The sequence below is a fragment of the Heterodontus francisci genome, chromosome 20 (assembly GCF_036365525.1).
Source record: "Heterodontus francisci isolate sHetFra1 chromosome 20, sHetFra1.hap1, whole genome shotgun sequence".
Classification (NCBI taxonomy): Eukaryota; Metazoa; Chordata; class Chondrichthyes; order Heterodontiformes; family Heterodontidae; genus Heterodontus; species Heterodontus francisci.
This window is the reverse complement of record NC_090390.1, coordinates 42,102,494-42,130,170: the sequence shown is the minus strand read 5'-3', so window position 1 is coordinate 42,130,170 and position 27,677 is coordinate 42,102,494. Positions and strand designations below refer to the sequence as shown.

At 45.0% G+C, this 27,677-nt stretch overlaps 1 protein-coding gene across 5 annotated transcripts in view; it reads left to right on the top strand.

The window, feature by feature from the left end:
• The window catches only part of LOC137380600 (adhesion G protein-coupled receptor A3), a 582,693-nt gene that overhangs the window by 237,108 nt on the left and 317,908 nt on the right, over positions 1–27,677 (top strand). For 4 of the 5 annotated variants that reach the window (XM_068052667.1, XM_068052666.1, XM_068052668.1 and 1 more), the window contains 3 exons: positions 681–752; positions 16,687–16,758; positions 22,303–22,374. In XM_068052667.1, the coding sequence (XP_067908768.1) occupies positions 681–752; positions 16,687–16,758; positions 22,303–22,374 (216 nt within the window). Of the gene's footprint in view, positions 1–680; positions 753–16,686; positions 16,759–22,302; positions 22,375–25,439; positions 25,493–27,677 lie in introns of those variants that run through there. The other variant, XM_068052671.1, reaches the window with a different exon arrangement.

Genomic DNA, 27,677 nt, shown 5'->3' with positions numbered 1-27,677 from the left:
GAAAGCTGAGTGGGGACCTGATTGAGGTATACAAAATTATGAGGGGCATAGATAGGAAGAAACGTTTTCCCTTAGCGGAGGTGTCAATAACTAGGGGGCATAGATTTAACGTAAGGGGCAGGAGGTTTAGAGGGGATTTGAGGAAAGAATTTTTCACCCTGAGGGTGGTTAGAAACTGGAACACACTGCCTGAAGGGTTGGTAGAGGCAGGAACCCTCACAACAGTTAGGAAGTATTTAGATGAGCACTTGAAATGCCATAGCACACAAGACGACAGGCCAAGTGACGGAAAAAGGGATTAGAATAGATGGGTGCTTGTAGTCAATCCTAGGGATAGAGTCATAGAGTTAAACAGCACAAAAACACAATAGGCCGAAGGGCCTGTTTCTGTGCTGTTTAACTCCATGACTGTATCCCTAGGATTGACTACACTGCATCAAACTGGCTGCTGCACTGTAAATTTATAATACAAGATACATTGAAGACTTTTAAATTGTCTAAGAAAGCATTTTTTTTCTTCGCTCTCTGAATTTGTAAGGATAGCACAAAACAAATTCTTTGTTGCTACTGTGAAAACAAACACACAGCATTTAATTTAAACCACCATATTTCACTCATTAGTTTAAGAAAACAGCTCATCAACGTATAATTAATTTTTCATTCTCCTTTGGTTTCTCTAGGGATTTGAAGAATAACTTGATTAGCAACATTGAACCTGGGGCTCTCTATGGGCTTCCAGAACTGAAGCGACTGTGAGTATTCATTCTATTTGAATTGCCTAGGCCCTGTCACATTAGTTAATTTTCAACCTTGTCCTGTTCGGGGACATAAGGTAAAGCATTAAGAAAATACTGAGTTACTGAGAAGGAATATTGCATTATTACTCTTAAAATAATTGTTATGTTTTGACACCGTTCACTGCAAAAATGTCCAGTGTTATTTTTATTTGGTGTATTCACAGTGAACCAGGCAAAACAAAATGTTCTCTTTCATATCAAAAAATGTCTGACAGTGTTTCGAGATCAAATCTGAAAGAACACACATCTTTCAGTTTTATAAGGTTCATATTAAATTTTCCAGAGCAAATGAAATATTTTAGTTTGCTAACATATTGGGGAAAGAAGCCATTAATGTGGAATCTTCAGATGTTCCTATCCTTGTTGCAGCAAATAACCTGCTGGTGGTGGGTATTGAAAGCAATCCCGAGTGTGAAAGCATAAAAACTGTCTTCAGTTTCACAGCTTAAGAGATTCAATTCTTTTTCTTTTTTTAGTTGAAAGGCTGTAGCACCTGTTTAGAAATCTGTTTTCTTTTTGTATCTTTTAAAATGAATTTCATCTGAGGGATTTAGGCTTCAAGGTCAGAAGTAATTTTGTAAGTTTGACTTGGACATGTTTCAACAGTTAGACTTTACGAAGAGTTCCCTTCAGCAATATGGACTGAGAATGGGCAAAGGAAGAGAGCAAAAGAGAAAAAAAATCTTGCAACAGTCTGAAATTTCAGTTTGCTTTCTTCTGCTGTGCAGTCTTCTAAACGTTTCTGACATTGAGTGATTGCATGCTGCAAAGATTACCTATGTGAGACGTTTTTACACCTATTTACTTTCTAATACATTCTTGTAGCGAGAGGACTGACTAAACCATAGAGTAGGTGGTCTTCTGCTGTGTATGTGAAAGTCAGAATGTAAATTGTGTATGCATTCTTCCTGCACTGTGGTTGTGTGTTCACCCTTCTCGGTGAGTAAAATGTTTTAGTTGTACCATTTGTTACACATTAAAAAAAAAACTTTTCAAAGCCTTATTGGCCTGAAAGTTAATTTCTTATTAATTTTTGTTATACCTTAAAGAGAATTTTCTATATCTTATGGTAACAGTGCTATCAGACTCAAACTGACTCAGGCATACATGGATACACAAATGGACAGACATAGCACCAACTCTTTTTATGGTCACTATAAGAAGAAGAAATGGAGAGAAGAAAGCCAAATATTTTCATTGAGCCTTTCTTAAAAGTTATTGCACACTAACCTGTCTGCAGTGACCTATCTATAGAATTAAAAGAAGTTGTATTCATACTGCACAGAATTTCAGGATTTTAAAAATAATCGGGACATTCCCCATAGACTACTTGTAGTTCCAAGAACAGAACATGTGTGATGGTAATGTGGGGGTTGTACTGTCAGCAACTTGGCAACAGCTACTAGCAACAGGAGAATTGGTACAAATTCCTGCATTGTGCAGCTTGGTGAATTTGAATCCTACTGAGTGATGTTTGCATCAAGATTTGCCCTGGGGTCCAGTTTGCTCAACTCATCAAGCTTGTTTGCAGGAATGAAGAAAACTGTCTGGGAATGGATTACATTCTGCATTGTTCAACTAACATTCCCAGTGGATCAGTCAAGAAGTGTCATTAATGCAATGTGTGGAGCTGTCCGTGGCACATTTCAAGTATTCAAGTATTGGGCGGCACAGTGGCGCAGTGGTTAGCACCGCAGCCTCACAGCTCCAGCGACCCGGGTTCAATTCTGGGAACTGCCTGTGTGGAGTTTGCAAGTTCTCCCTGTGTCTGCGTGGGTTTTCTCCGGGTACTCCGGTTTCCTCCCACAAGCCAAAAGACTTGCAGGTTGGTAGGTAAATTGGCCATTATAAATTGTCCCTAGTATAGGTAGGTGGTAGGGAAATATAGGGACAGGTGGGGATGTGGTAGGAATATGGGATTAGTGTAGGATTAGTATAAATGGGTGGTTGATGGTCAGCACAGACTCGGTGGGCCGAAGGGCCTGTTTCAGTGCTGTATCTCTAAAACTAAAACTAAAAACTAAAACTATTCAAAGTAATAGTCTTCCCATCCTGTTGCCTCTTTCACTGTCCTGATCCTTGATCCCACTGGTGAATCATAGACAGCATCATACACTGTGGCTGGAATTTTACCTTCTCAAATCGGCGGCGTCGGAGGTGGCTGCAATGAAAAATGGCAGGCGATGATGTCGGAACGGGTCCTCAATGTCATGATGCCAGATTGCCATTTTATGTTTGTCGGACAGCAGGCGAGATGGGGACGCTGCTTGCCATCTGACTTAAGGCACTTGACGGCCAACTGAAGTGATTAAAAAGCCAATTGATGGCCATTTTACGTCCCCTGTGCCATTTTACGTTCTGCGCACGGGAGGGCGGGGGATTAGTGGTCACAGACCCGGCAGCTTTACTTGAGCGACAATAGCTCTCTCACTAAAGGAGTTTGAGTTACTGGAGTTTTCTGTTTTGTGTGTTTTATTCAGCAGCAAGTTCCAAAGTCGGGGCTGATATTGCTGGCTCACCAGGGCTCTCTTGAGTGAGTAATACCCCTGGTAGGGTCACAGCTTCTGTGATTTATCCCGGCTATGGGAGGGAGGTTGTTAGTGTCTCACCTTGCAGCAGGCAGCAAACAGCTGTCCCCAGTACATCTTTGGGAAGCTGCTGCCATGGGCGTTGTCCATTCTGGAGGCAGGTCCTCCTGTGAGGAAGAGAATGGCACAGGAGGGACAGGGGACCAAGTGGCTAAGGAAATCAGTGACCTTCTGGCCAGCTGCAGCTTGGTAATGGGGCAGGGGCAGAAGGCCATAGAGTGTGGCAGGAGCAAACACCTGTGAGGAGACAAGTCTACCCAGTAGGCGGGGTGCACTAGCAGCAGTTGAGCTTCTTGCAGTTGTCAACGCACCAGTGCCTTAGAAGACTGCGCTTGTCCTGAGAGACTGTGACATCTCTGTGTGAGATGATGGCAGCAGAGGTCAGTTCCAACTGTGTGGGTGGCCATCCAATGCTGGTGGCAGTAAAGGTCACAGTCGCTCTGAACTTCTATGTATCAGACTCATTCCAGGCTTCTAAAAGAGCCATGTGCAGAATCGCACAGTCATCTGCATAGCGCTGCATAAGGGTGGTAACTGATGCCATATTCAGACGGGCCAACCAGTTCATCAAGTTCTAGACTGATTCTGCCAGTCAGGCCGAGAGAGCCAGAGGCTTCAGTGTCATCACTGGGCTCCCCATGGTCCAAGGAGTGATTGACTGTACACATGTGACCATCAGAGCTCCTGCAGGTCAGCCAGGGGCCCTCATTAATGGAAAGGGATTTCACTCGATGAATGTGCAACTTGTCTGTGATCACTATAAAAGTATATTGCAGCTGTGTGCTTGTTATCCAGGAAGCAGTCACGACGTATTCATTCTCTGGAACACTCAGGTGCCAATGCTTTTCAACCCCCGAGTGCCTACAAGGATGGATAGTTGGTAACAGGGATTACCTGCTGAAGATATGGCTGATGACACCTGTGAAGACCCAGAATGAAGCAGAGGAACGGTACAATGCGAGCCATGTGACGATCGTAGTCACCATTGAACAGACTATCAGCCTTCTGAAGATGAGATTTAGGTACCTGGATCGCTCAGGTAGTGCCCTTCAATATTTGCCAGCAAAGGTATTTCACATTGTGATTGTCTGCTGCACCTCACATAACCTGGCACTGCAGAGGGAGGAGGCCTGGATGCTAAGGAAATTGTTCAGCACGAGGCATCCTCAGATGAGGAGGGTGAAGCGTTTGAGTAGGAGGAGGGGGCGCAGCCACCTGGACATCTGGGGGAAGCAGTTGGAGGTTTGTGGGTGCTGGGGAGACTATAATACTCAGGCATTTCTCCTGACCAGAGGTTCATGCACCATGCAATCTGCCAGCGACTGACATGTCAATCTAACTTCAGGCATTCACATCTGCTGGAACCCCAAAAGCACTCACCTGCAAGTGCTAATCGCAGCTGATATGGTCCACCTTTCCCTCTAACACACCATGGTCCATTGGTGCACCTTCCCCAAATCTCCATCTCATGCAGAAGAAAAAGTCCACCTCATACATCATCAGTTACTTGAGATATAAGTAAGCAAAAGGAGAACTTGAATAAAGTTTGCAGAAAGTTGCACAAAAATTAACATGTATCAAAATCACACCAATGAAACCTAAGTGTAGTTACTGTGATTTCTTAAATCGTTTCCGAGTGCTCACGCATGTCGATCCCCCTTTGCTGCCAGCTACGGCAGAGGCAGGTGGCTGATCAGGCTGCCCATAGCTTGGGATGACCTTGGCGGACGTCCTGTGGCAGCCTGAGGCCATGAGGGCCCCGGCATGTTGAGGTGATCCTGAGCAGTCTCAGGACCATCCTCTGTCACCCTGGCATTCTGAAGTGCTCGTGTCACTGGCAGAGGGGCTAAGAAGCTGCTGTCCACATCAGAAGCGCCCTGAGATAAGCCCCCAAATGCAGACTCCTGCTGCTCCTCTGTCATCACGTGGTTCATTTGGGCCTCCCTGCTGACCTGAGGGGGATGGTCACCTGGAGGAGACCCCTCTCGCATTGCCATTGATACATTGAGTTCACTGACACTGCGATGGTGTACAAGTCTCTGTGCATCTCTGGCAGGAACCGGGTGGCCATGGAGGAAGCCAGTCGCTCAGATAACAGGGACTGTACAGAGCTCCTGGCCTGGAAGGACTCCTCCAAAGGCCGAGCCAGAGCACGCATAGTCTCGGGTAACTCCACCAGATCTTCATGCATTTCACACTGCACCTGCAGCATTTGCCGCCGAATGGATGACCTCAGAGGCTCATCATCAGCATGGTCCTCAGCACTGGCCTGGCCTCCCACAGTCCTCTGAGTGTCAGAGGCATTGGCCAAAACTGCTTATGGAAGCTGGTCCGGCACTTGTGCGGTGCGAGCACCAGGTTATGACCACGAATCTGAATGCGCTATTAGCCCAACTGAGGTGACTGTATTTGAGCTGGTGCTTGATGCGGAGAAAGGATGTGTCGCTGCACCCTCTGAGGTCCCCTCCTCCTCCTCAGAGATGGTCGGATGTCCCCTGGATACATCGCCTGACAGCAGTTGTGATTCATCTGCAGTAGAAAATGGAATGATCAGGTTTGTGCGACACTCTAGATTGAAGGACCTACGAACATACGAATTAGGAGCAGAAGTAGGCCACTCAGCCCCTCAAACCTGCTCCGCCATTCAATAAGATCATGGCTGATCTGTTTGTGGTTCAAATTCCACACTCCCATCTACCCTCGATAACTTTTGATTCCCTTGCCTAACAAGAATCTATCTACCTCCACCTTAAAAATATTCAATGACCCTGCCTCCACCACTTCTGAGGCAGAGAGTTCCAAAGTCGCACAACACTCAGAGAAAAAAATTCTCCTCATCTCATTTCTATCCTTAAAGGGCGACCCCTAATTTTAAAACAGTGCCCCTTAGTTCTGGACTGACCCCCACAACAGGAAACATCCTTTCCACATCCACCTTGTCAAGACCGTTCAGGATCTTATATACTTCAACAACAAAAACAAGAAATGCTGGATTCACTCAGCAGGTCTGGCAGCATCTGTGGAAAGAGAAGCAGAGTTAACGTTTCGGGTCAGCAACCCTTCTTCGGAACTGACAAATATTTGAAAAGTCACAGATTAAAAAAGAGACAAACGAAAATCCCGTCAGAGAGAAGAGCAGAACTTCTTCAAGGTAGGCATTCCTGGAAGAGAAGTGGCAGTGAATTAAACACTAAAATAAAAGCAAAATACTGCGGATGCTGGAAATCTGAAACAAAAACAAGAAATGCTGGATTCACTCAGCAGGTCTGGCAGCATCTGTGGAAAGAGAAGCAGAATTAACGTTTCGGGTCAGTGACCCTTCTTCGGAACTGACAAATATTAGAAAAGTCACAGATTATAAAAGAGACAAACGAAAATCCCGTCGGAGAGAAGAGCAGAACTTCTTCAAGGTAGGCATTCCTGGAAGAGAAGTGGCAGTGAATTAAACACTAAAATAAAAGCAAAATACTGCGGATGCAGTATACTTCAATCAAGTTTCCCCTCACTCTTCTAAACCCCAGTGAAAACAAGTCCAGTCTGTCCAACCTTTCCTCATAAGACAACCCGCTCATTCCTGGTATCAATCTAGTAAACCTGCTCTGAACTGCCTCCAATGCATTCACATCCTTCCTTAAATAAGGAAACCAAAACTGCACATAGTATTCAAGATGTGGTCTCACCAATGCCCTGTATAACTGAAGCATAACATCCTTTCTTTTATTTTCAATTCCTCTCGTAATAAAGGATAGCATTCCATTAGCCTTCTTTATTACTTGCTGTACCTGCATACTAACTTTTTGTGACTCCTGCACTAGAACACCTAGATCCCTCTGCACCTCAGTGTTCTGCAGTCATTCTCCGTTTAAGTAACACTCTGCTATTTTATTCTTCCTGCCAAAGTGAACAACTTCACATTTTCCCACATTATACTCCATCTGTCAGATCTTTGCCCACTCACTCAACCTATCTATAATAGTCTGCAAGCTCCTTATGTCCTCTTCACAACATACTTTCCTACCTACCTTTGTGCCATCTGCAAATTTAGCTACCATGCCATCGCTCTCTTCATCTAAGTCATTGCTATAAATTGTAAAAAGTTGAGGCTCCAGCACAGACCGCTACAAACCTGCTCTGAACTGCCTCCAATGCATTCACATCCTTTCTTAAATAAGGAAACCAAAACTGCACACAGTATTCGAGATGTTGTCTCACTAATACCCTTTATAACTGAAGTCTCAAATCCTTACTTTTATTTTCAATACCTCTCGTAATAAAGGATAGCATTCCATTAGCCTTCTTTATTACCTGCTGTACCTGCATACTAACTTTTTGTGACTCCTGCACGAGAATACCTAGATCCATCTGCACTTCAGAATTCTGCAGTCATTCTCCGTTTAAGTAATACTCTTTTTAATTCTTCCTGCCAAAGTGAACAACTTCACATTTTCCCACATTGTACTCCATCTGCCAGATTTTTGCCCACTCACCCTATCTATATTGGTCTGCAACCTCCTTATGCCCTCTTCACAACTCACTTTCCTACCTATCTTTGTGTCATCTGCAAATTTAGCTACCATGCCATTGCTCTCCTCATCTAAGTCATTGATATAAATTTTAAAAAGTTGAGGTCCCAGCTTAGACCCCTGTGGGACGCCTCATATCCTGCCAATCAGAAAAGGATCCATTTATGCATACTTTCTGCTTTTTGCCAAACAATCTTCTATACATGCTAATATGTTACCCCCTACACAAAGAGCTCCAACTTTGCGCAATAACCCTTTTATGTGGCACCTTGTCAAATGCCTTTTGGAAATCCAAGTACAGTACGTCAACGGGCTCCCCTTTATCTACAGCACATGTCACTCCTTCAAAGAACTCGAACAAACTGGTTAAACATGATCTCCCTTTCACACAATCATGTTGATTATTCCCAATACCTTGAGTTTTTTGAAGTCCCCAGCTACAACCTCCTTAATGATCGATTCAAACACCTTCCCCATGATAGAAGTCAAGCTAAATAGCCTATTGTTACCTATTTACTGAGTCCACCACCCCCCCCATCCCCCCGCCCCCATTCTTGAATAGAGAGGTTATAGTTATTACTTTCCAGTCTGATGGAACTTTACCAGAATCTAGTGAATTTTGAAAAATTAACACCAATGCATCTACTACCTCATTAGTCACCTCTTTTAAGACCCTAGGATGAGGTCCATCAGGACCCGGGGACTTGTCAGCCCACAGTTCCATCAGTTTGCTCAGTACCACTTCCCTGGTGATTGTAATTTCACCAAGTTCCTCTCTTCCTTTCACCTCCTGATTTACAGCTATTACTGGAATGTTTTTTGTATCCTCTGTAGTGAAGACAGAAGCAAAATATTTGTTAATTGCATCTGCCATTTCCTTATTATCTACTATTAACTCCCCATTTTCACTCTCTAGAGGACCAACACTCACTTTACATACTCTTTTCCTTTTTAAATACCTGTAGAAACTTTTGCTATCCATTTTTACATTTCTAGCTAGCTTCCTCTCATACTCTAATTTCTTTCTCCTGATTAACCTTTTAGTCAGTCTCTGCCATTCTTTATATTCTGACCAATCATTGAACTGCCACTCATCTTTGCGCAATTATATGCCTTTTCCTTAAGATGGATGCTTTCCTTAACTTATTTAGTTAACCACGGATGGTGGGCCCTCCCCTTAGAATTGTTCTTTATAGTAGGAATATACTTATTCTGAGTATCCTGAAATAGCCCCTTGAATGTTTGCAACTGCTTCTCTATTGATCTATCTCCTAGCCTAGTGATCGAGTTCACTTCAGCTAGCTCAGCTTTCATGTCCACGTAGATGCCCTTATTCGAGTTTAAAATACTAGTTTTAGACTCACTCTTTGCTCTTTCAAACTGGATGTAAAATTCAATCATGTTGTGGTCGCTGCTACCTAGAGGTGCCTTTACTGTGAGGTCATTAATTAATCCTGTCACATTACACAATACCAAGTCTTATATAACTTGCTTTCTGGCAGGTTCCAGAATGTGCTGCTGTAAGAAATTATCTTGAAAGCATCCTATGAACTCCTCATTTAGGCTACTATTGCCAATCTGATTTTTCCAGTCTCTGTAGATTAAAATTACCCATGATTATTGCCATCCCTTTATCACAAGCACCCAATATTTCTTCTTGTATACTTCGTCCTACATTGTGATTACTGTTTGGGGGCTTGTAGACCACTTTCACTAGTCACTTCTTTCCCCTACTATTCCTCATCTCCACCCAAACAGATTCTACATCCTGATCTCCTGAACCAAGGTCATCTCTAACTATTGCATCAATGCCATCTTTGCTTAACAGTGCTACCCCTCCTCCTTTACCTAGCTTCCTATTCTTCTTGAATGTCATATGCCCATCAATATTCAGGACCCAATCCTTGTCGTTCTGGAGCCACGTCCCCGTAATGGCTATCAGATCATATTTATTTACTTCAATCTGCGCTATCAGTTCGTCTACATTGTTATGAATGCAGACTGCAGTCTGGCCACATGTCTGTGAATTTGAACGCGCAAACAACCTTCATTGTTTGAAGTCCCCCACCCCCCTGCCCTGTGTCCGCACTCTGGGGAACTCACCCTCCTGGCCAGATGCTCCAGCCTCTCCATCAGCAACTGACTTGCCTCCTTCCTCACCAGCAAGTAGCAATGCCTCCTCCTTCACAGTAGTGAGAAGGACAATGGTTGGCACACTGCCACCGGCATTCTGGGCCTTCTTCTCCTGTGGAGACACATGACAATCATTTCAGTTACTTGACTTGAAGGAGCACCCACTCATCCCTCTTGCTGAATGCTGCCTGTGGGACCATGGCCATTCAAATGTAAGGTTGGTACGCTTCTGGACCCTCGTGCGGGTCAGATGTGCCCAGCATATGCCCTGTGACAGAGCTGCAGCCATTCGCTCCAGATGGAGGGCTTCCACTTAGCAGCATCAAAACCTGCTACTCACCCATCTGTGTACAAAGCAGCGAGGACTGAGACATGCCACTCACCTTGACAGAGCGGAGATGGTCATTGACCCACTTGCGGCTCTGGATCTATGTCCTCCTCATAATCTCATGGCTGCTGACCTCCTCTGCAACTCCAGGCCTTCCTGCTGATCTGGGGAGGTCTCCTCCTGCTGTCTGGTGGGAAGAGGATCTCCTGCCTTGCCTCAGCCACCTGGAGGTGGACATACAGGGAGTCATCAGTGAACTGTAGGGCCATCCGATTGGTTCTCTCTGTCATTGCCGCAAGCAGGTACTGGTCCTCCAAGGTCTCAGGTTGGTATCTGTGAAGGTCTGGTGGGTCACCCTTTACGGTCAGAGGACAGCTCCTGTTCCCCTCAGCCTGCTATATATGTCAGCAATGTCTTTCCTGCTCCTCTCACTGTACTCTGAGAAGCATGCAGCATTCTCAGAGCCACTAAAGGTGCTGACAGCCCTTTTAAATGACTGTCAGCACCTTCTTCCGGCTCTTGTCTCACTACCGCCAACGCAGACCTTCCTGCCCACGTGCGCCTTTTCTGTTCAAAGGTCCGCCAGCGAGACGCTAATTGGATACCTAGCACTCGATCATGGTGGCAGTTGAACCCAGAACAGGAGTGCCTTCAGCACTGCTTCCGATTCCTGGACCATGTCCCTGCCTTGTCATGTTAAATTCTGGCCTGGGAGTCCCCACCTGCCGTGGGTATCGTCCACTCAAAGGCTTGGCCCTCCAGCAGGCCTGCACTGTTGACTGCATCTTCAGGAAAGGCTGGCTTCACTCAAGGAGGGCCTTAGCTGTATTCCAGTGCTGTATTCCTTCAAAGATGGTACCAGCACATCCATCAGTGTCAGCTGACGCCACAGCCGCTGTAAAAATGCCCACCTCCAACCCCAGAATGGTTCCCTCCTTTTTCTTCTAGGTGGTAGAGGTCGCGGGTTTGGAAGGTACTGTCGAAGGAGCCTTGGTGAGTTGCTGCAGCGCCTCTTTGTAAATGGTTTACACTGCTGCCACTGTGCGTCGGTGGTGGAGGGCGTGAATGTTGAAAGTGGTGGATGGGGTGCCAATCAAGCGGGCTGCTTTTTCCTGGATGGTGTTGAGTTTCTTGAGTGCTGTTGGACCTGCAACCATCCAGGCAAGTGGAGAGTAGTCCATCACACTCCTGACCTGTGCCTTATAGATGGTGGACAGGCATTGGGGAGACAGGAGATGAGTTACTCGCTGCAGAATTCCCAGCCTTTGACCTGCTCTTGTAATCACAGCATTTATGTGGCTGGTCCAGTTCAGTTTCTGGTCAATGGTAACCCCCAGGATGTTTAATGTGGGGGATTCAGCGAAGGTAATGCCATTGAACGTCAAGGGGAGATGGTTAGATTCTCTCTTGTGTGGCGTGAATGTTACTGCAGCAATAACCTGACCTGCCGCCTCGTTGCTGCCCTGATATACCTGCAAAGGCTTTGACACCCCATGGCCCCGTGCACTTTATGGAAAATTAGAATGGGCCTGGAAAGTATCGGTTAATTGCTACTTTAATTGCCTTAAGTACCTTTATTTCGGAACTGCGCACTATTCCCACTAGATTTACCATCCACCCCTCATAGAATCTGGATCTGGCATGATGATGTCAGAACCCATGTGATTTTACCCACCAACAACATCCCCCCCCCCACTTCGACCCACCCCGCCTCCAAGGCCATCCGCAAAGGGGCTAGAAAATCCCAGCCCATAGAAGTTATGTTCAACTTGTATGGAACTTTGGTTAGCCCACATTTGGAATACTGTGAATAGTTCTGGTCTCCATATTATTTCAAGGATATCGAGGCACTGGAGATAAAACTCTGATAATGCCAGAACTGAGAGTTTATACCCACCAGAAAAGATTCAACAGGCTGGGCTCTTTTCTCCAGAAGACTGAGGAGGGATCTGGTGGAGGTCTTCAAGATTATTAATGGGTTTGATATGATAGATGTAAAGAAGATGACCACAAAACTGGGGTCCATATTTCCTGTAGCTTTGGTGCTATGGGTTATGTTTTGGTATCAAACTGGTGTCCACATGGCATGCACACACTTTTCGTGCGACTTGTGCAGAACACCATCATGGTGAAGGTATTGGTGTGTGCGTTAGAAGCGTGCACTGGAATTATGCAGAGTCAGTCAGCGTGTGACACTGATTTGACACCAGTGCTGCCGTTTTCACCCTCGTCGCTCCAGCTAATGCATTCTCTTAACCTCACACAGCTGAACATGCGTTCAACAGCAGGAAGAACCCTCCATGAATGCTATTTAAAGGGGTCATCAACAACTTGCAGGTTAATTGCTGATTAATTTTTACTGGCTCTGCCTGAGTTTGTGGAAGTGCTTGGCAGTTTTGAAGAGTTGGTTAAGTTGGTGAAGTCTGTTGGGAGGTCATTCCATGACCCCTTTAAATAGCATTCATGGAGGGTTCTTCCTGCTGTTGAACGCATGTTCAGCTGTGTGAGGTTAAGAGAATGCTGCTTCAAGTGGAGTCAGTTGTGGTTGTGATTGCAGGGGCTCTGGTCAGACCACTTGCTCCCAGTCATGGGTGCTATAGTTGCAATTCCCCATGGGCTGCAGCATGAGAGGGTGATGGAACAGAGGCAGAAAAGAAGAAGACAAGCTGCTCACAGAAGGAGGAGGGGGAGAAGGGCTCTCAGCTGGAGGCTTTATCCACCTAGGGCATTCTGGGAGCACTTCTCTTACCTCAAGCTAAGCCAAAAACAGTCTATGCTTCATCTGTGCTTTACCTATCTCTCTGTTACAGGTCATCACAGTGTCCTCTTGACTATAATATTGAGGAAAAAGCTACCATAAAACAACCATTCCATACCAACTTATCCAACATGCCATGGAAAAGTCAACAATTCACACCTGTGCATTCCCTTAGTGCCTGTCTTGTGGATGTCTTAGTGCTCCTATGCAGTGCTACCCCAGTGGCTGCAGCATGGCTGGAGGAGGGCTGCTGACTTTCAGTGGGGAGACTGCAGATGGCCTTGAAGGATACCCTGAAGCAGCTCTGGTCGTCAAAGGCTTGGCTTTGGACTGCACCAACTTGGCATGGGCGGCAGTAGTCTGGACTGGCTGGCTGAGAATGCAACAGTAGGGGCACTGGCAGAGTGGCAGTGGTGGTAGCACAAATTCTGTCATCTTGAGAGAGGACAGCAGGTTGGCGCTCCACTGTGTCATTGCCACTCCACTGGGGTAGTGCATCAGCTAATGTAGTCATCTGCTGGAGCACAGATTGCTGGACTACTGGGAGACCATGAAAGCCCCTTTGAGCACTGGTATCCGCAGCCATGATGGCAGCAGTCTGAACCTGGCACGGCACCAAGCTAAGATTTCATGCCCTTAGTCTGAGCTTCCATTGCATCACTCAGACATTGGGTGGTTTCTGCGTGTGCTGCAATGGAAGTCGAGATATTGATCATCTGGTGCTGCATCATGGTTGGATCCGTAAGTGTTCTCTTGGATTGGCTACCATTTGCATGCTGTAAAGGATGGGCTCCAAGTTCTGTGCAAAGCCCTGTGCCAAGTTTGCGCCGGACTGCTCCACGTTCCTTGACAGTGACATCAGGCTTTCTAGCAGGCCTCCCAATGCTCTGAGTACTTCTGTATGCATGTCCATCAGTCTTTTTCTGTATGTCACCCCATCAAAGTCCACATCTGAGGCCTCCATAGCAGAACTCGTGTGCAAGCTCGACCTCGGGAGCAGGTACATACTCTGTCCTGTCCCTCTTGCCTGATTGCAGCCCACTCAAGCTCGGTGACTCACCACTTGCAAACCCCATCTCTGTGCTACCCTCCAAAGTTTGTCCAATGCCAGTATCTGAGTTGGCGGCTGCAAGCGTGAGATTGAGTGACTGTTTCTTCTTCAGTCGCTTGTTCCTTTTGCACTTCAGGCTCCTGCACCCGTTCTTGACCAGGTGGCTGTTCTTGCGTATCTGAAAGGATAAAGGGTTGAAGGGTAGGGTTAGGGTCAGAGAAGGGGCGCAAGAGGCGCATGATTAGATCATCTGCAGCTTATAAATCACAAGAGATTGGAGGATGAGGGAAGGTGGGCTGTGAGAAGGTGGAGTAGTAAAATTAGGAGAAAAATAACAACATAAATAAATCCCTACTCATCATTGCATGAAGAACAGAAACTGTCCCAATGGTTTTGTGCATGTGTCCTAGTTCAATGTTGTGTCACTACACTACTGATTAAATATGTGTATGAGTGCATATGTGCACCTAAACTGATCGAGTGCCCTAACTTTGTTCATTTTTTGTAAATCCATCTCTTTATCTTTTTCATGTTACCTCTTCTAAGACACCTTTGCCTTTTTCTCCACCAACCCTGCACCTTGTTACCATTTAATTTTGGTTCCCGTCATGGTGGCAGCTGATAGCTCAAACTTGCTCCACACGGCCCCCTCTAGTTTCCAGAGCGGCAGATTGCAAAATTGGCTTCAGCTACTTGTGGTCAGGATTGACTCAACCATCCCTGGTGTTGGTTGTTGAGGGCATACACTCCACAACTGGCCACTGAAAAATGCTGAGGGATATAATCCTTGGCTGACTTTCCACTTTGCTTAGCCAGGGACACAGAAGCGAGGTATTGTACCTTCATTACAAACTGTCTGAAATCAAACAAATTGGATTAGACCAAGGATGTTGCCTCAGATCTTCCTGATTTATAATGCTCAGTATCACATCATTTGTTTCATTCAGCCTCTGACTCATTTCAGCCCATAGTTAAATTTTACAATGGAATTATTTTGCATTCTCTGGGAAGCCAGGGAGGAGATTGCAGAGCCGTTGTTGTTGATCTTTATGTCGTCATTGTCGACAGGAGTAGTGCCGGAGGACTGGAGGATAGCAAATGTTGTCCCCTTGTTCAAGAAGGGGAGTAGAGACAGCCCTGGTAATTATAGACCTGTGAGCCTTACTTCGGTTGTGGGTAAAATGTTGGAAAGGGTTATAAGAGATAGGATTTATAATCATCTTGAAAAGAATAAGTTCATTTGCGATAGTCAGCACGGTTTTGTGAAAGGTAGGTCGTGCCTCACAAACCTTATTGAGTTTTACGAGAAGGTGACCAAACAGGTGGATGAGGGTAAAGCCGTGGATGTGGTGTATATGGATTTCAGTAAGGCGTTTGATAAGGTTCCCCACGGTAGGCTATTGCTGAAAATACGGAAGTATGGGGTTGAAGGTGATTTAGAGCTTTGGATCAGAAATTGGCTAGCTGAAAGAAGACAGAGGGTGGTGGTTGATGGCAAATGTTCATCCTGGAGTTTAGTTACTAGTGGTGTACCGCAAGGTTCTGTTTTGGGGCCACTGCTGTTTGTCATTTTTATAAATGACCTGGATGAGGGTGTAGAAGGGTGGGTTAGTAAATTTGCGGATGACACGAAGGTCGGTGGAGTTGTGGATAGTGTCGAAGGGTGTTGTAGGGTACAGAGGGACATAGATAGGCTGCAGAGCTGGGCTGTGAGATGGCAAATGGAGTTTAATGCGGAGAAGTGTGAGGTGATTCACTTTGGAAGGAGTAACAGCAATGCAGAGTACTGGGCTAATGGGAAGATTCTTGGTAGTGTAGATGAGCAGAGAGATCTTGGTGTCCAGGTACATAAATCCCTGAAAGTTGCTACCCAGGTTAATAGGGCTGTTAAGAAGGCATATGGTGTGCTAGCTTTTATTAGTAGGGGGATCGAGTTTCGGAGCCACGAGGTCATGATGCAGCTGTACAAAACTCTGGTGAGGCCGCACCTTGAGTATTGCGTGCAGTTCTGGTCACCGCATTATAGGAAGGATGTGGAAGCTTTGGAAAGGGTGCAGAGGAGATTTACTAGGATGTTGCCTGGTATGGAAGGAAGGTCTTACGAGGAAAGGCTGAGGGACTTGGGGTTGTTTTCGTTAGAGAGAAGGAGGAGGAGAGGTGACTTAATAGAGACATACAAGATAATCAGAGGGTTAGATAGGGTGGATAGTGAGAGTCTTTTTCCTCGGATGATGATGGCAAACACGAGGGGACATAGCTTTAAGTTGAGGGGTGAAAGATATAGGACAGATGTCAGAGGTAGTTTCTTTACGCAGAGAGTAGTAGGGGCGTGGAACGCCCTGCCTGCAACAGTAGTAGACTCGCCAACTTTAAGGGCATTTAAGTGGTCATTGGATAGACATATGGATGAAAATGGAATAGTGTAGGTCAGATGGTCGGCGCAACATCGAGGGCCGAAGGGCCTGTACTGCGCTGTAATGTTCTAATGTTCTAAAATTCTATTTATAGGGATCTGTCAAACAACAGGATTGGATGTCTGAGTCCTGAGATATTTGTGGGCCTCACCAGTTTGGCTAAGCTGTAAGTACATAACCTTTAGTTGCTTTTAGTCACCTAATTCGGATACTCTTAATAATATATTTTTTTGAATTTGTATTATCAGCCTCGTGAGAATTTAAAGGCAGGCTTCGTTTTAAACAATAATGCTAATAAAAATTATAAGAGAACAGTAGAGAATTGGAAATGATTGGAAATCCTGGGTGGTTTGTAATTATTGACAACACTCCAAGATGTGATTAGTGAATTGTAATAACTTGTGTCACACTCATGCAAGGAGAAATTATGAACTATAAAATGAACGGATGAATTGAACTCAAAACGGACACCTTTTGTTGCAAAACAAGATGGAGTAGGAGGTCAGGTGACCTCTCCTGTACTGCAAATACACATGGTAACTGCTGGAACCCTGAACCAATTGTCATGTCTGGTCAAGTGTTGAAGAAAGCATTGGAAATGTAAATGGCCCATTCAATGTTCAACAAGTTCGGCTAACAATGACTTTACAGACATGCAGTCTCCAGACCCAAACTCAGAATAAAGGGTGTGAAAAAACACCACTTTATCAAGATGGCATAGAGATGGGCAACATCCAAACCAATTGTCTAACAATGGCCACACCATCAAACACCATTTATGAAAACACAATGGGAAAGAAACTTGCGGCACCTGACAAGTTTCTGATAAGGAGTTTTTAATAAGAGACATTTTCTATGCAGAAAGCCAAAAAAGCCAGAAGGAAGAGAGATCTATCTCAGCAAGAAGGACCCTGCCAGGATATCATCTTTAAACTACCTAGAGACAGAGACAAAAGGTGACCTTGAAACTCCCTACCTGAGAAATGATAACAGGATTTTTTGCCATTGAACTGTGACTGAGATTTAACTAAAGAAGTCTGCAGCAAAGCATTTGTCCACCTGAAACCTTCCAAAGTCTGACTTCAGTGAACCAGAATAAAGGAAAAACGGGCCTATGCTGCTTTTAAATCTTCTTCCTGGGGAAACAAGCAAGCTTTCACAATGAACTGTTTTTAAAACCATCAAACCTAAGAGCATGTTATCTTTTAATTTTTATCTTTTCTTGTGTGTGCGTGTGTGTGTGAGAGAGAGTGGGTAATGTTGCAAACATTTCCGTGTTTTGTTTCATAAACATTTATCTATCTTTAAACCTACAAGAAAATCTATCATTTTTCTGTTTATTGACTATTAAAATGCTCAACGGTTAAAAAACAAATCTAATTCAAATACTCTGGGTGGAATTTTGTGCTGGTGGCAGGGGTCTCGATGTCAGGGGAAACTGATTCTGAGTCGGCCAAACTTAGTGACATTCAGGCACTGACCTGGACAGTGGTGGGCCTTCCGTACGATTTAGGACCCCGCCGCTATAAGTCCCAGCCTTGCAGAGCTGCCGGCCAATCAGAGGCCGGCAGCTGCAGCGCCACCGCGGAGGCAGTGGCTGCTGCTGTAGCTGCAGCCACCAGTCACAGAGGAGTGGCGTTGGAATCGGGCACAAGGTAGGCCAGGGCGGGAGGGGTCTGTGGTGGTGGCGGGGGAGGGGGGTGTCAGCAGCAAGAGCAGGGGTGGGGTAGCTCTCAGCGGGCCCCCCATTCCCGATGTCAGGTCCCTCATTCAGGCACTAAGTGCCTTTGAATGAGGGACCGCCAGCCCCACCCACTTCTCCTCCTCCCCCCGCAGCCGGGAAGCAGCCCACACAGTTTTCATGCTGTGCTTCCCGTGCAACGACTGGGCCGCTGCCACACGGGTAATTGTGGCTGCGGTGGGAAGAAGCCCTTAATTAGGGGTTAATTACCCAGATAAGTGCCTCAATTGATGGCAGGGCAGGGGGCCTTCCTGCCCTGGACTAAATTTTGGTGGTGGTGGGGTCCCACCCGATTTCATGCTGTCCCTGGCTCCAAACACAATGCAGGAGAGAGCATAAAATTCTACCCACTGTCTTCAGTCAGTTGAGAGGTAAAAAGTGGAAATCATCCCTGCCATTTCCTACCTGTCCATAACATTTGGAAGTAACTTTATTATCTATATGCTACTTAAAGTTGGAAATACATATGTCATTAATACACGATGATTTGATGATGACAATGAAAGATTAATAGTGTCTCATCAGGCTCCGCTTCCCATGCGAAAAATCCCCAAATCACTCTTGCTCCACATTTCCCCACCTTATCATCCTTCCATCACAGACCATCACAATGTCCTCTTGGCCACAATCCTGAAATAAAAGACACCACAAATCAACCATTCCATACCAACTTTATCCAATAACACCTCCATTAATCCATACAATGCTCAGATAATCACGGTTTTGCTTTCCCTTAGTGACTGTCTTGCAGGTGCCTTTGCCTGTCCTCGTGCTCCGACACAGTGCTACCCTAGTTGCTGCAGAATGGCTGGTGGAAGGCTGCTAATTTTCACCAGGGGAGACTATAAATGACCTTGGAGGATACCCTTGAGCAGAACTGGGTCTTTAGGGCCCGGCTTCCGACTACACCACCTCAGCATGAGCGACAGCAATCTGAGTTGGTTCACTGAGAGGCAGCAGCAAGGGCACTGGCATATTGGCAGTGGTGGGAGCATGGTTGCCATCCTGAGAGAGGCTAGCAGGCTCTTTCTCCACAAAGCCACTGCCCTACACTGGGGTGGTGCCTCAGCAAACTTAGTAATCTGCTGGAGCACAGATTGCAGGACTATTGTGACACCCTGAAAGCCTCTTTGAGGCTGGTAGCCACAGCCATGATGGCAACAGTCTGAGCCTGCTTGTCACCAAGCTGTGCTTGCACGGCAATAGATCTCATAACCTTGGAGCTTTCACTGAGCAGTCAGACATTCAGTGGCATCTGCTTGTTCTGCAATGGAAGCTGAGATAGCAGCCATCAGATGCTGATTCACAGTTGGGCCTGCAAGTGTTGTCAATGAGTTGACCACCATTTCCATTCTGGAAATGATAGACTCCAAGCTCTGCACAAAGTCCTAAGCCAAATTGGAACTGGACTCCTCCATGCTCCTTGACATTGACAATGGCAGGCCTGCCAGGCAGCCCAATGCACCAAGCATCTCTTTGTGCATGCCCATCAGCGTTTTTCTGTAGGCTACCCAATCTAAGTCCTCATCTGAGTCCTCCGCAGCAGAACCCATGTGTGATCACGCCGTCCAAGGAACTGGCACCTGCGCTATCCTTTCTCCCTACTCTGACTGTAGCCCATTCATGTGTGGTGACTCACCACATGCAGATTTCGCCCCTATACTGCAATTAAAACTATGCATGGTGCCAGTATCTGAGCTGGCAGTTGTGAATGTCAGGTCAAGTGACGTGCTTCTTCCTCAGACATGTACTCTTCTGTTGTTTTCTGTCGTCAGGCTGCACTGGCTGGCCAGGAGACAGTTCTTGGGTATCTGAAAGCATAAATGCAGAAGGGGATGGTTGGGGTGAAGGAAGTGCGGGGTGTGGAGTAGAAAGCAAGAGGGGCATGTTTACGCCATCTGCAGACTGCAGGATGAGGGTGAAGTAGGATTTGAGAAATTACATAAGGCAAGAACAGATCATCATCCTGGATGGTTTCAGCAATGCCAGTTGCAAAGGCCTCAGTGACTGCCATGCCAATAATTCAGAGCACCCCTCTCCTCCAAGGTGGTGAGGACATGCAGCCATGCCAGTCCCCAGCCAATTCTTCGCTGCTTCCTCCTGTTATATGCCACCTTGACCTGCAAGAAAGAGGAAAGAGTGTCAGTGAGTGTGCCTGTCATGGTTGAATAGCTGGAAGTATGTGGAAGCTGCAAGATGTGCCTGATTGCGAGGCTTGCAGCAATGGTAAGTGCGTGAGGATGAGTTGGAGCATATGAATGCTAGGCATGAGTCCTAATTGCTAGAGACTGTTGATGAGTAAGTGTTGAAAGTGTGGTGCTTTGAGCAGTGTGTGAGATTTGTTGTGCAGTGGGTACAATATAGCATTTGAAGATACATTCACTGACCTCTGACTACACACGATGATAGTTTCATGGCACCATGACTGAGACTACCTTTCAATTCCAGATTTAAAAAAATAAATTAATTGAATTTAAATTCCACCAGCTGCCGTGGTGGGATTTGAACCTATGTTTCCATGGTATTATCATGGACCTCTGGACTACTAGTCCAGTGATATTGCCACAATCTCACTGTCTCCCCGTCTCCTGGCCGCCTGTGGAAATATGACCTCTCTCCTTCTTTCCACCTCCTGCACGAAGGCCACCAGCGCTGCATCAGCGAACCTCTCTCTGGCCTGTGGATCCATTTCTTCTCTCTCTTCCTTCTGAGAAATTCTTTCACAGCCACTTCCAGTACCTGCTACAGCCAGTATGCACCTCCCCTTTAAGAGGTGTAGTCTGGCTTTAAGAACTGCAGGCTAGCTTTGATTAATGCTAGCCTCACATGAACCTGAGACCCCTGCTAAGCAGTGCATTTATTGTTAGTCTGCATGCCACAAGCAATGCAGCTGAGCAGGTAGCACAACGTTTTCTTGCTGCCTGCATTACTTCAATTGGGTGGAGGTAATTGCGCATCACAATCGCTGCCCACTAATGGGCCTTATCCAATTTTTTGCTCATAGATTCCAATTCATTGTTAGCAAGTTCTAATACCTGTGCATTATACTAAAAAAAATCGATAAATTGGGAGAAGTAAAATGGGATTTTGTAGATGACTCTTTTTGTATAACATCAGCCTGTCCTGCAGCATTAGAGTATAAAAAATATAGAATGATCAGCATGATTTATTCCATTAAAATTGCCTATTGTATTGACATCACCATTGTACTTGACTTGCAATGATTAAATAATTTAATAATATAGAATTGTATGTACTCTTATGCTACAAACCAAGTTGCTTAATTTAAACCTAGTTTAGTTTAGTTTAGAGATACAGCACTGAAACAGGCCCTCCGGCCCACCGAGTCTGTGCCGACCATCAACCACCCATTTATACTAATCCTACACTGATCCCATATTCCTACCACATCCTCACCTGTCCCTATATTCCCCTACCACCCAATTTATAATGGCCAATTTACCTATCAACCTGCAAGTCTTTTGGCTGTGGGAGGAAACCGGAGCACCCGGAGGAAACCCACGCAGACACAGGGAGAACTTGCAAACTCCACACAGGCAGTACCCAGAATTGAACCCGGGTCGCTGGAGCTGTGAGGCTGCGGTGCTAACCACTGCGCCACTGTGCCGCCCATATATACCTAGTGGGCATAGAAACACTTTGAGAAGCCTTCCTGATCAATAGATTGGTTGGAGTCCACAGTGGAGTAGATTCCTCATCCCCTGCAGAAGTTAGAGGTTTAATGAGCTGAATCTCCCTGTTTCATTCCATAAGTCATCTTCTTTCTCCCATGGAACAATAATGAGCAGCAAAATTCCAATGTTCACATTGAATGATATTAATTATACAAATTTATTACCATTTCTGCCCGTGCTCGCTCCCCCCCCCCCCCATCTTTGCCTTTTCACTCCCCATTCCCAATGTTTTGCAACACCAGTGTTGATCAGTAAATGTTGTTTTGTTTTGTAGGAATTTGTCGGGGAACATCTTTTCAACACTTCCTCTCGGGCTATTTGTTGAGCTTGGTGCATTGAAGGTCTTGTGAGTATACCATAGCATCTGGAACTCGAGGTTACTAGGGGTCAATTCTGTTGTACTGGACCAAGTTGCTTTTTTGTACTGCTCAAGATTATTGAGATATCAATTTTTTGATTATTACAATGAATTAATCTATCCCACCAAGGCTATGTTCCAAAAGGCTCAACCTCAGCCTTCCAACCACATGGAATATTACTGTCATGAATCACAACTGCCCCATTAACACCTAGGTGCAATTTTTAGGTGGGTCCATAAAAGGGTGGAAGGATGCTTAAATATGCAAATCAGGATCCCACAATGGTTGTAATACCTTGCTTACAATTTTCATATAGAAATAGCTGAGTGTGAACTGCTCACTCTCCATTCAACCATATCAGGTGTTGAGCAGTGTTATGACCCAGTGAGAAAGAGGTCCAGGGTTTCCTTTCAGCCTTTACCAGGTCTTACTGTAACAGGGTTTAATTTTAAACACATCGTATTTTTAGCTCCCCCTTGGTGAATTCTTGTTCACCGCTTTCCAATTATACTGCAAAGAAACCAGCACAAACAGGCTTTCTTAAGTTTAAAGAAGAAAATTGAAATTTATTAAACTTAAACTCTAATTCGGTTAACACCTATGGATACATGACGTGCCCACGCTAGCATGCATACACAATGCACACATGCAAATAGAGACAGAAAAGAGCAGAAGAAAAATAAAGTGGAAAGGTTTGAGGCAATATCTGAAGAGTTTTTGTTATGGTTCTTCGAGCTGACTGTAGAGTCCTTGATTGTAGGTAGATCTTGCTTTTTGTTGGGGCCCAGTATTCGTCTTAAACCTTGTTCACTGTAGGAGACTTTTCTTTCTTGGGATTCATGTGTCTTCTGTGGATTTGGAGTTCCGTGAGAAAAAGATGGGAGTAGACAGGAGAGATCTTCTCAGTCCAGGAGCAAACAGACGTTCTCAGTTCAAACTGTTTGTACAATTCAGAAAACACCAGGTTGCCAAGCAGGTTAGTTATGTGACGAACTGGTCTGACCATATCTTGGATTGTATCACCTTAGCAGTCTCTGGAATTCTCCTCTTACACACAATACCTGGTGATCAAGGTCCATTGTGGGTTGAATGTGTCAAGGGAATGGTCCTTTGTCCTTCCAATCACCATCTGTTTATATGCAAATGTATTTTCCAGCCACGGTTGATCTGTTTAACAAGTCCTTTCTTCACTCCAGTAACAGTTTAAAATCAATGTTCATGAACAAATTAATGTGCCTAATTTTGGCAGGCGGTGGCCTAGCATGACAGTAGCCTAACCAGCTTCAACTGTTGGCGGGAAGTGGGGAGTGGGGGAGGGTGGGTGTTCAGAAAAATGGTCCAGGAGTATTTTCATTTTTTTTTTAAATGGGATCATGAGGAGTGTGCAACTCACGGAATTTAGGGACTCCTTATTTTAATATATTATAATGAGCTCCCAGCAACATTTTTGAGTGTATGCATGGAAAGTTCCACGTCGTGATGGAAACTATGGCACTATCATTACAGAACAGAAAAGATCCCAAACCAGAATCCATCTCCAAAAGTGCTGGTATGTTCATTATATGTGTCAAAAGAAATGAATAATTTCAGAGCCCGTATGCTATTTGATGTACATTGTTTGGTGGGTTGTATGGTTTGTAATGTGAAGTACCTATTTTCCATCACAGAATAAACATAACTGAACAATTAAAAATAACACTCTCTAATAACACATCGCCTGTCAGGTTGTCTTCCAGCCCCCGGAGGATCCCTTGACCATCTGTTGTACAAAATACATTCAATATGAGAAAGTAGAATCATGTAAATAAGAGCTCTGTTGAAGTATAAAAATGAGAAAAACAAAGTATTGGGCTCACTGACATTTTCTGCTTGGTGAACAGATGCTGTTGGTTCTGGTGTGTGTCCAAACTCTGCTTTCACTACATAGAGAGAAGCTCTCTCAATAAATAGCTGGGTCACTTAAAATTTTGGATAATTAGAAACAGCTTTTTTTTTTAAAAAATCTATTAATTTAGACATATTTAGATGTCAGGTAGAAGATGGATGGGCTGTCTGAGTAAATGATGATTTCTTCCTGAAAATTTGTGTAATGTTATGTTCTGATAGAGTCAAAAATCCAAGTTGAAAATATTGTTTTGACCTGATATTGTTTAGGGTTCAAAATTTAACAATCACTGATGCAAAAGCCTCGCTTTTTCTATTGTTTTTTTCTGCTACCACATATAGCCTTTGCACTCCGCAACTTGGAAAGTTATATTTTAAAAGCTACGTGTTGCAAGAATAGTTTGTTCGATCTTACAAATGTGCTGTTAAATCTAGTTAAAAATAACAAAGCTTTATGACAGATGACTATTAATACAAAAACATTGACTTGTGTGATGCAGCACTTTTTAAAAAAAACACTTTATAAAAAACACACTAAAGAAACATAAATCCAAAAACTGTAGACCCTTAAAATAATAAATCCTTCATTACATTTTAAAACAATGCAGAATGATTTGTAAGGAATTGTGATTTTAAGTCTATGAATAAACAAAACTGCTAACTGAGAAGCAGATTCTTCCCAGGCTGTACGTTTCACAGTTGTGATTTTTCTAGTCGTTTGCGGTCTTGGAACATTGACCACGTATATAAATTGAATTTATACGCATCTTGAACCTTTATATTCTAATTTCTCGACCATTAATGATCCAGAATCCATTTTTTTTAAAGTTATCTTCTGAGGGTCATGGGCTGAGGTATCCAACTCTACAAGAAGGATTGATCTATTCTATATTGGAGGATATCATAACCTTAGAAGCTGCAGGTAGCACCTCACAAACTGATTGGATTTACTCTAAGGCAGGAACTAGATGTGGAATATGCAGTGCTTATGGTAAATAGGGATTTTCAGAACATTTTTGATAAGATTCCGCATCTGGTATTTTTAAAGATGATGAAAACTCATAAATTTAATAGGAATTGGTAAGCTGGATTGAAAGTTTTTTTTTATTCATTCACAGGATGTGGACGTCGCTGGCTAGGCCAGCATTTATTGCCCATCCCTAATTGCCCTTGAGAAGGTGGTGGTGAGCTGCCTTCTTGAACCAGTGCAGTACATGTGGGGTAAGTACACCCACAGTGCTGTTAGGAAGGGAGTACCAGGATTTTGACCCAGCGACAGTGAAGGAACGGCAATATAGTTCCAAGTCAGGATGATGTGTGGCTTGGAGGGGAACTTGCAGGTGGTGGTGTTTCCATGCATTTGCTGCCCTTGTCCTTCTAGGTGGTAGAAGTCATGGGTTTGAAAGGTGCTGTCTAAAGAGCCTTGGTGCATTGCTGCTGTGCATTTTGTAAATAGTACACACTGCTGCCACTGTGTGACAGTGGTGGAGGGAGTGAATGTTTATGGATGGGGTGACAAATCAAGTGGGCTGCTTTGTCCTGAATGATGTCGAGCTTCTTGAGTGTTGTTGGAGCTGCACCCATCCAGGCATGTGGAGAGTATTCCATCACACTCCTGACTTGTGGCGTGTAGATGGTGGACAGGCTTTGGGGAGTCAGGAGGTGAGTTACTCGTCGCAGGATTCCTAGCCTCTGACCTGCTCTTGGAGCCACGGTATTTATATGGCTACACCAGTTCAGTTTCTGGTCAATGGTAACCCCTAGGATGTTGATGGTGGGGGATTCAGCAATGTTAATGCCATTGAATGTCAAGGACAGATGGTTAGATTCTCTCTTTTTGGAGATGGTCATTGCCTGGCACTTGTGTGGCACAAATGTTACTTGCCACTTATCAGCCAAGCCTGGGTATTGTCCAGGTCTTGCTTCATTTCTGCACGGACTGCTTCACTATCTGAGGAGTCACGAATTGTGCTGAACATTGTGCAGTCATCAGCAAACATCCCCACTTCTGACCTTATAATTGACGGAATGTCATTAATGAAGCAGCTGAAGATGGTTCGGCCTCGGACACTACCCTGAGGAACTCCTGCAGTGATGTCCTGGAGCTCAAATGACTGACCTCCAGCAACGACAACCATCTTCCTTTGTGCTAGGTATGACTCCAACCAGCGAAGAGTTTTCCCCCTGATTCCCATTGACTTCAGTTTTGCTCGGGCTCCTTGATGCCATACTCGGTCAAATGCTGCCTTGATGTCAAGGGCAGTCACTCTCACCTCATCTCTTGAGTTCAGCTCTTTTGTCCATATTTGAATCAAGGCTGTAATGAGGTCAGGAGCTGAGTGGCCCTGGCGGAAACCAAACTGAGCGTCACTGAGCAGGTTATTGCTAAGCAAGTGTCACTTGATGGCACTGTTGATGACACCTTTCATCACTTTACTGATGATTGAGAGTACAAAGAACAAAGAACAGTACAGCACAGGAACAGGCCATTCGGCCCTCCAAGCCTGCACCGATCTTGATGCCTGCCTAAACTAAAACCTTCTGCACTTCCGGGGACAGTATCCCTCTATTCCCATCTTATTCATGTATTTGTCAAGATGCCGCTTAAACGTCGCTATCGTACCTGCTTCCACCACCTCCCCCGGCAGCAGGTTCCAGGCACTCACCACCCTCTGTGTAAAGAACTTGCCTCGCACATCCCCTCTAAACTTTGCCCCTCTCACCTTCAACCTATGTCCCCTAGTAACTGACTCTTCCACCCTGGGAAAAAGCTTCTGACTATTCACTCTGTCCATGCCGCTCATAACTTTGTAAACCTCTATCATGTCGCCACTCCACCTCCGTCGTTCCAGTGAAAACAATCCGAGTTTATCCAACCTCTCCTTATAGCTATTGCCCTCCAGACCAGGCAACATCCTGGTAAACCTCCTCTGTACCCTCTCCAAAGCCTCCACTTCCTTCTGGTAGTGTGGCGACCAGAATTGCACGCAATATTCTAAGTGTGGCCTAACTAAAGTAGACTGATGGGGCGGTAATTGGCCAGATTGGACTTGTCCTGCTTCTTGTGTACAGGACATACCTGGGCAATTTTCCACATTGCCGGTTAGATGCCAGTGTTGTAGCTGTACTGGAACAGCTTGGCTAGGGGCATAGCAAGTTCTGGAGCACAGTTCTTCAGCACTATTGCCGGAATATTGTCAGGACCCATAGACTTTGCAGTATCCAGTGCCTTCAGTCATTTCTTGATATCATGTGGAGTGAATTGAATTGGCTGAAGTCTGGCATCTGTGATGCTGGGGACTTCAGGAGGAGGCCGAAATGGATCATAAACTTGGCATTTCTGGCTGAAGATTGTTAGAAATGCTTCAGCCTTATCTTTCGCACTGATGTGCTGGGCTCCCCCATC